Source organism: Emiliania huxleyi (genome assembly GCF_000372725.1).
Source record: "Emiliania huxleyi CCMP1516 unplaced genomic scaffold EMIHUscaffold_230, whole genome shotgun sequence".
Classification (NCBI taxonomy): Eukaryota; Haptophyta; order Isochrysidales; family Noelaerhabdaceae; genus Emiliania; species Emiliania huxleyi.
Window position 1 is genome coordinate 203,487 of NW_005200332.1, and position 8,519 is coordinate 212,005.

Sequence of the window (8,519 nt, forward strand, 5' to 3'; positions counted from 1 at the left end):
GCACGCGACACAGCCCCTGACCCTCGCCCGACACGGCGCCATCGCCCGTGCGCGCAGGCCCCCTCATCCGCCTCCTCGACCTGCAAGCCGACGACGCGCGACGCGCAAGCTTCCGCGCGGAGCTGCCCTCCGCTGCCTCCTCCCTGTCCTCGCTGCCCATACCATCTCCGCAGCCTCCGCCGCCGATCGCCGCAGCGCCCTCCGCCGCTGCCGCCGCGCGGCACACCGCGCAGGCTGATGCGCCAGGCTCGCTGCGCTCCGAGCCCCTGCTTGCGGCGCCGCTTGCCGACGTCGAGGTTGGCTCCGGCGCTGCCAGCGGCGGCATCGGCCCGCCGGGTGGCGAGGGCGGCGGCAGCCCAGCATTGACGCAGCCGCTGCAGCTCGGTCGCTCGTCGACCGCAAAGGTGCAGCGGGAGGCGCGCGCACCCTCGGCCGTGCACAGGGCGTGGCGACGGCTCGATCAGGACGTGATGAAGCCGCTCTTCGGGGGCCGGCCCGACCGTGGAGGCGGAGAGGTGGAAGAGGGCGAGGAGGCCGAGGAGGGGCCGGGGCGAGGGCCGGGGTACGGTTCGGGATGAACTAACGTACTTTACCGTAGAGCCGTGCCGTCGGCCGCTTCGTTGTTCCGTCTTCATGTTGTACTTAAACATTGTACACTATTACACACGGCTCCGTGTTGACAAGGGAATGCGCCCACCATATCGCCTGGCCGACTGCTATCTGCTTTGAGTGTTCCTGGGGACAGAGGTGGACTGCGGGGTTGGAAGGGCAAAGTAGGGTATCCTCTCTCGTGTGCTCTCTCAGCAGTCTGGCAGAGTCTCTCTCTCGCAGCACGGTTCTTCGAGGAGGCCTCATCCTTGATGAGAACGTTCCCCAAAAAAAACGCGGCGTGTACCCGTAGCGGGCAAGGAGTCGGGCAAGGGCCCCCCACCACTCCGGGCGAGGCGCGAAAGCCGAGGTCGTGCTTGTGCTCGCGCAGCGCGCGGTACGCGAGCGCGACGTTGAGCATCGGCCCTGCGGGAGGCATGGACGCTCGCACTCAGACCGGCGCCGCCGGCGCAGCGACCGGTTCGCCGACGTTGGATGCGCGGATGGGCGCACTCCACGTGCAAGCGGACACCGTCTCGCGCAGCGTTTTTGATATCGTGGCGATGCTTGCTGAGCGGGAGTCGGCCCTCAAGGAGCAGAAGTCGGCCTTGGAGTCGGAGACTGGCAAGCAGGAGGCGGCGCTGCAGGCGTTGCACGACCGTTTGCGGCGAGAGTTGGCCAGCGAGCGCCAGGCGCTCGACGTCGAGAAGGCGTTTGTCGCCGCGGCCTCTTCTTCGCAGCTGGTCGTTCTCAGTGTGGGCGGTACAAAGTTCACGGCACGGCGCGACACGCTCGCGCGCGCGCCCGGCTTCTTTGGCGCGCTCTTCTCCGGCCGCCACACCGTGCCAGCTCAAGAGGATGGGTCTTACTTCATCGAGAGAGACCCGACGCATTTCAGCCTCATCCTGCGCTGGCTGTCGGACGGCCGCGACAACTTCTCCGCGCTCCCTCGTGCGACCAAGATCGCGCTCGCCGAGGAGGCCGACTACTACGCCCTCGACGACCTGCTCACGGCGATCAACGGCACCGACCACCTGCGGGCTCTCTCAGAAGGCGACGCGGCCATCCGGCGCGAGGAAAACCTGCGCCGCGCCGCCTTTGCACGCTGCGAATCGCTCGTCCGCGCGGCCAGCATCGCGCAGGCGGCCGCGACTCCGTTGCCCGAGGCTCCGCGCGACGATCTGGATGACGACGCGCCCATGCCTTCCTTCAGCGTCGGTGCTGCGGGTAGCGGCGGGCGCAGCCGTGGCGGCTCGCGGCGGCCGGGCCGCGAGCCCGTCACGCCCGTCAAGGCCGCCGCTCGGCCCTTCCTCACCCCGCTGACATCGCTCCGCTTGAGCGCAACGAGGAGGCGCGATGAGGCGAGCGAGTGGGCGGAGCGCGTACGCGAGGCGTGTAACCACATCCACAACGGCTTTTACGACTTTCGCGACGTGCTCGCCATCGCGGCGTCGACAGGTCCCATGGCGGGCTGCGTGCGCCTCGACATGGTCGATCGCCCCGACGTACCCGATCGACGTACCCCATGGCTTGGAGCCGTTGGCCAGCTGCTGCCCTTCCGCCGTGTGACGCACAGCCCCGCGGGCTACCCGCTGCTGTTTGAGCAGTTTGCGGCGCACCACAATGAGCTGGAGCCGTCGCAATGCGTGCTGGTGAGAACACTTGATGAGTGGAAGCTCGCCTTCTCGCGCCACAACCCAGACATCCTCGACCGCCTCGGCTCCGTCTCCTGTCCGGCGCGCTGCAAGTGGGTCATCGCGGGTGGCTCGGTGCTGCGTGCGCTGCTCCGCCGGCCGCCAGCCGCCGCCGCCTTTGACGACACCGACGTGGACATCTTCATTGTTGCCGAGGAGGCGGCCGACGCGACGCGCCTCGCGGAGAGCATCTGGTGCGCTCTCGCGGCGGACGGCGAGGAGTGGGTGCTCTCGCGCGGGCAATACGTCATCAACATGATTCGCTCCGGAGGCGAGCTGGCGTCTGCAGCTCAGCCGCCAGTGCAGATCGTGCTCCGCCTCTACGAGTCGCCGTCCGAGGTGCTGCACGGCTTTGACGTCGACCCGTGCGCGGTCGCCTTTGACGGCGAGGGGCTGCACGCGCTGCCGCGCGCCATCGAGGCGCTTCGCACCGGCTACGGCGTACTGAATCCGCTGCACGCGTGGCCAACTGAGCCCACGTACGAGCTGCGTCTGGCCAAGTATGCAGGGCGAGGCTTCGCCGTCGCCGTGCCCGGACTGCAGTGGCATCTCGTCGATCGCAAGGCGGTCAATGCCGCGCTGGTGGACCTGAAGGGGCTCTCGCGCTTGCTGCTCCTCGATGCGGAGCGCTCACGGGCGCTGCACCAGCTCAGAGCGCTCAACACGCCGCTGCCGTCACTCAAGCACGTCTTCGGCCGCGTGCGCTTCTTCTCCAACTATGGGGCCCACACACGCTCTCGCGAGCTGCCGACGCAGTACCACGACGCTCGTCACCTCACCAACATCAGCTGGGACAACTACATGACGGACCCGGGCGACGCGACTGCAAACGCGCCCGACGCGTCGGCGTGGTGGCTCGTGGTCCCGTGCCACCAGCTGGAAAGCGAGGAGGTGATGAACGCCGACGCGCGCGCCGAGCATTGGGCAATCATCCTCGACGCGGACCGCGAGAATCTCCGCATCCCGCGCGAGCTTGAGTGGTCTACGACGCCGCGCACGCGCGAGTACCTGAATGCAGGCGAGGTGGGGCTCGAGCAGCGCTACTTTGCGTCCGTGTACTCGAGGCGGCGCTCGAGCGGGGCGCGACGCGGACGGGATTCTCTGTGAGTGGAGAGCGGCAGCGGCCTGAGTACAGTGCCGACACGCGAGAGCCGAGAGAAAAGTACGTGAGAGCTGTTTGTGCCGCTCGCCTTACCTGCGCGGTACGGGTAAGCGACAGGGTGTGAGCAATGCGTCCCTCGATTTCCGTCCAACCCACAGCGCCACCCAAAAGGAGCCGGCACCAACTTGATTCGTAGATCGGCGTCTCAGCTCTCACGGCCGGGGGCCGCGGGACGGGGAGGGTGGAGGGAGGGGGGTCGATCCGTAAATCCGTAAATCCGTAAATTTGTAACCAAAAGCCACCAGGAGTCCCCCACCACACCCATCCACCAGGCAGATAGAGACACAGCACTCGCGACACGCTGAGAAGCCGGAGGCTGGCCTCTCCAAGAACGCTCGCGCAACGCTGTTGCTCTGCACGCGCAGCAGGCCAGCAGCTCTGGCAGTCCCTCTGGGGTCCGGGCGGCCCAGGCTCACAGTGGGAGGGTCAACGACCGCAAAGCTCCGTATGTGTTTCTTAACAATCACTATATTCGTGCTTGCCGAGCTGCGCCTCTGCGACTATCAACCCCTCACGCGTGTGCATAATCCCCTCCATCTTGTTGTGCAGCGCCTTGACCTCTCCGCCTCGCTGCGGCATCAGCGCGCCTCGCCTCTGCCTCCATCGAAATCTGCAGCGCGTCGAGCTGCTCGCGCAGCTCAGCCTGCATCTTGGCACGCATCTCGCCGATACGCCACTCGCGCTCAGTTCGAGCTGCGTGTTTTACCTCGTCGGCCATCCGCTCGGCCGCTTTGATGTCGCGTTTAACAGCCAGCTGCGCTGTCCTCAGGTTGTCGCTGTCGGAGCGCCTCAGCTCTTGTGCCGCAGCAAGCTCATCCCGCGCCGACGCGAGCGCCCTCTTCACAGCGCTCGCAGAGCGCTGCTCAGAAGCTCCTTAACCGTGACCGCAACTTCTCTTCCAACTCCTGCCGAAGCAGCATCTCAGCACTCGCGGCTGCATGGATGTCCGAGCCCCTTAGCGTGGTTTGCGTGTCTGTGCTGACGAGAGTGCGGGAGAAGCTGCCCTTGTGCTGCACAGAGATTACGCCAGCGGTAGCAGTGCTGCTTGGGGACACAACAACATTGCTCGTGGCTGAGCTGGCATAAGCCGCTGCACGCCACCAGCCTCTGCGGCTGCAGCGGTGCTTCGGATCGCGTCGAGCACCGCGCCTGTATCGTGCAAGAGCACAGCCTCGAACGTACTGAGGTCGGCTATCCCGAGTTCGTTGAGCAGACCCTCCAGCACAATGCTGAGATCGTCCGTGCCATGTGTCGCGTGTCCAACCAAGGGAACGGACGTCGCCGAAAGTGATCTGTGATCTGTAAGGGTCCGCCCGCAGGCGCATTTTGTATACTCGTACCGAGGCGGTGCCCGGTGCCGAGCGCAGGCAGAGCCCACAGGTCGGACAGTCCTCAGTCACGCCTGTGTCGCCTGCCGCAAGCTGGGGCACGCTCCGAGGCGGCTGGAGCCGCTTCACGCTCAATTTGGGCGCTTTTTACGCGATTTTACGGAGTTTTGGATTGGAGGGGGGTGGCGGTCCATAGGAGGAGGGGGAGACGCCGATCTACGAATCAAGTTGGTGCCGGGAGGCGGACAGCCATGGAGGTCACCGAATGGAGGGCGAACGGCACGATACGAAAAGGCAGGGCGAGGCGGATGGAGAAAGAAGTGCCGAGGAGGCCATGGTGGAGGGGAGGGACGGGAGGACGAAAGAAGGGCGAGGAGGACGAGCGGCCCGCACAGGCCGCGAGCAGACAGCGCCTGCTGGCCATTTCGAGACATTCGCAAAGAACGCTAGCTACATGGGAGGGCTTCGTGAAGGATGGATTGAAAAACATTCGAACAAAGAAGAGCAAGAGGCGACGGGAGGAACCGGCAGAGGATGCAGTGACGTGACACACACACACACACACACACACACACACACACACACACACACACACACACACGCGCGCGCGCGCGCACACACACACACACACACACACACACACACACACACACACACACACACACACACCACACACACAGACACAGACACAGACACACACCGCTCACCCACGCGCACCGGGCCTTGCACTTTGAATGCCGTGGGGCTCCTGTCGTTAGACGTGGAGACGCGAGGGATGCCCCCCCTTGCCCCACCACCTCGTGTGTGTGGAGAAGTTTACCTTACCTTACCTTACACCGCTCAAGTACACATGCAACGACGCGCGGTGTGCGCACGCAGCACCCTCTTCGTCTCCCCTCTGCCTCAACCCTTCCCAATCTAGGACCCCAGCGCTGCCGCCCGCCAGCTGGCCGGCGCGCGCGAGAGAGACGCCTCGCAGGCAACTACGGCCACGGCGCCTCCGCTGTGCTCATCCCCCTCCCTAACTCCTTCCCCCAAACTACGCCTCTCCGCTCCAGAGAAGGAAGGCGCGCCGCGCAGCACACCGCTGCGCGAAGGCCCCCATCACTGGACCCCGTCCCGTGGGGATCGCCGACGCGGCAAACGCCTCCCACCCCTCCTCCCCGGCGGGTCGCTGGCGCCCCTGCTCATGCTCATGTGAATTGCTCAAGATGGCGTCTGTGTGCTGTGGCGTCTGCCGTGAGTGCGGCCGCCGAAGTCAGACATGCTCCTGCGCCGCCTCCGCCGAGGCCGCCGGCTCCACCGAGTCCACCGAGACCGTCGCCTCGCCTCCAGTGCCGTCGCCCGCGGTGGTTGCCGTCGCAGAGCTGCGGCGGCTGATCTTGAGGACGAGGCTGCTGCTACGCTCGGCGATGCTGGCCGAGAGGCGGCTCACGCTTGCGACGCTGCCCGACCGAGCGGGAGTCGCGCCGAGGTCCTTTGCCAGAAGCGCGAGCGACACCTGCAGAACGAACGCCCTGGCTGGTGAGTCCCGCTGGTGCGCAAGGCGAGATGTGGAGAGAGACAAAGCGCGCGCCGGGTGGTGACGCCCCGGGAAGCACGGGCGCGCCAGGTCCTTGTAGAGTCCGTCGGCGATGAGCTCCTGAAGGGCACGCGTATGGGGGGGGGGGCGATTAAGCGCCTAGATCGAGTGCATCATGACCAACAACCCCCCAGCCCGCTCCTGCGGCGTGGTTTCGAAAAACTTCGAGAACTGGCAGCCGCCGAGGTCCGGGTCGTTCTCGTGCGCCATGACGATCTTCAGCTTGTCCTCCCGCGCCTGCTTGACCTGCTCGGCCAGCCGCTCGTCGCTGAAGCTGTCCTCGTTGAGGTAGAGCAGCATGTGCGTCGCTGGCCCGGGCGCCTCGGCGGTGGAGACGGTGAGACCGGCAAAAGTGGTGGCGATCTCGTCGGCCAACACCTGTGCGCCCGCGTTGGCCGGCGAGGCCCAGAGCATGGTCTCCTTGGCAAAGGCGAGCGGCTGGCTCTCGGGCTCGCCCGGCACGCAGAGCGGGAGGGAGGTCTGGTTCAGGTAGTTGGGCGAGCAGAGGAGCACCGCCTGTGGTTCAAGGGTGCCGGGGCTGAGGTCTCGGGAGGGGCGAGAGGACTGCGGCTGTGTCCCGCTGCGCCTCGACGATGGTCTTGAGCGAGACGCGCTGGAACTCCTCAACGCGCATGTAGGTGGTGTGCGCCCAGCCCTTTTCAAAGATGTCCTGCTGCAGGTCCTCGGGGCATTCGCCGCGCAGCGCCTGCAGCGTCGCGCCGCCCTTTGCAGGGTCGGCCTCTTGGACGAGGACGATCGGCTTGCTCTGCTCGAGCGACGAGCGGATCTCGCGGAGGCAGTTCTGGTGGCACGCAAGCAGGCGGGCGGTGAGCCGTGGGGAGTGTCGAGGGGCGCAGCAGACTCGGGTGCGGCGTTGAGAGCCAGACGATCCCGAGCGCGGGATAGGGCGGCGAGAGCGCGCCTTGGAGCGGAAGTAGCCACACGAGAGGAAGAAGAGGATGACCTGCGAGCGCTGGATGTACTCCTCCAGCGACCCAATATCCTTTAGATCATCCACCTGTGCGCACTCCGCGGTGCGTCAGAAGGGCTGTGTGTAGCTAAAGCAGCGCGGCTGAGCCTGTGCGCGCGTCGAGAAAGATCTTGAGGCCCGGCACCAGAAGCTGGAGCTCGCTCTTGATGTTTCCGACGGCGTCTTGACCGGTCGACCTGCGTTAGGGGGTTGGAGTTGGATGCGGCCTGGCTTGATCACCCTCCCTAGCTGCGCAACGCACCAGATGTGCGAGAGGAACAGGTGCCATGTGAGGCCGGTCCCGATGCTCAGCTCGGGGGGCTGCTTGGTCGAGACGAGACGCACTGTGGGGACCTTGGCGACGCGGCGGGCGGCAACGACGGCACCGATTAAGAAGACCACGAGCGCAAAAACGACGAGGCTGATCATCGTGTCCACGATCGCATTGAGCTTGCCAAAGCCGAGGACATCGGCGGGGTCGGCTTCCTGGTACCGCTCCTCGATGCCGAGGAAGATGGTGGTCCAGTTGGTGCCGAGGAAGAGGAGGAGGAGCGCGAGGCTCGTGGCGACGGCTAGCACGTTGTCCTCGACCCGCTTGTACGGCCGCACGGCGGAAAGTATGAAGCCGTAGCACGAGCAGACGAGGGTCGCCACCACGAGGCGAAGGAATGCGTTCTTCTCGGGGATCAGCAGCACGAAGCCCGTGAGCACGAGCTTGCGCGCCAGCTCGACCGCCTCCCACCAGTACCAGGTCTTCTCGTACTCCCGGTGCAGGAAGGCGGTGGCTCGCGTAAGAGCATTCGGCGACTTGGCCTGCAGCGGCTTGTAGCAGGCGGCGAGGAGCGACGTGAAGAGGACCAGCGAGCCGACCGGCCAGACGACGATGAAGCCGACGGCGACGTCGGTGATGGACTCGTGATCCTCGGTGCCGCACTCGACGCTCGCGTCCTGCCGCATGTAGGAGACCTGCTCCAGGGGCTCGTTTGGCGGAGAGATGGTGTACGCCTATCAGCAGCACATTGCCTGAGGGGCGGCGTGAGCAACGGCAGTCATCGGCTGGAGGCGCCTGACACGACCACGAGCGGAAGATGGAGGCGCTGATGGAGGGCACGAAGCAGAAAATGAGCACCAAGCCGGCGGGCGTGAGGTCGAGGAGGCCGAGGGCCGCCTCCGCCCACAGCTTTGGGCGCGGTGA

The 8,519-nt window shown here is 65.9% G+C and overlaps 3 protein-coding genes across 3 annotated transcripts in view; 2 read left to right on the forward strand and 1 right to left on the reverse strand.

Annotated features, from left to right (window-relative positions):
• EMIHUDRAFT_457238 (hypothetical protein) overlaps positions 1-665 on the forward strand; it is a 3,264-nt gene extending 2,599 nt beyond the window's left edge. Inside the window, exon 9 of the mRNA XM_005779419.1 lies at positions 234-665. Coding sequence (XP_005779476.1) covers positions 234-578 — 345 coding nt within the window. The 3' untranslated portion in view covers positions 579-665. The remainder of the gene's footprint in view (positions 1-233) is intronic.
• Positions 666-1,025: 360 nt separating this feature from the next.
• On the forward strand, positions 1,026-3,389 carry EMIHUDRAFT_236138 (hypothetical protein; the record flags this gene model as incomplete). The annotated part of the gene is made up of 3 exons (XM_005779420.1): positions 1,026-1,802; positions 1,881-2,046; positions 2,125-3,389. 3 exons carry the CDS (start codon positions 1,026-1,028, stop codon positions 3,387-3,389), a joined length of 2,208 nt encoding a protein of 735 aa, XP_005779477.1.
• Positions 3,390-6,026: 2,637 nt separating this feature from the next.
• EMIHUDRAFT_366755 (hypothetical protein) lies at positions 6,027-7,778 on the reverse strand. Its single transcript, XM_005779421.1, has 7 exons — positions 7,587-7,778; positions 7,443-7,521; positions 7,277-7,372; positions 6,941-7,156; positions 6,496-6,870; positions 6,349-6,414; positions 6,027-6,273 (listed from the first exon to the last, which is right to left on the reverse strand). The coding sequence occupies exons 1-7, from the start codon at positions 7,751-7,753 to the stop codon at positions 6,031-6,033; spliced, it is 1,242 nt and encodes a 413-aa protein (XP_005779478.1). The 5' UTR covers positions 7,754-7,778; the 3' UTR covers positions 6,027-6,030.
• Between the last annotated feature and the right edge of the window lie 741 nt (positions 7,779-8,519).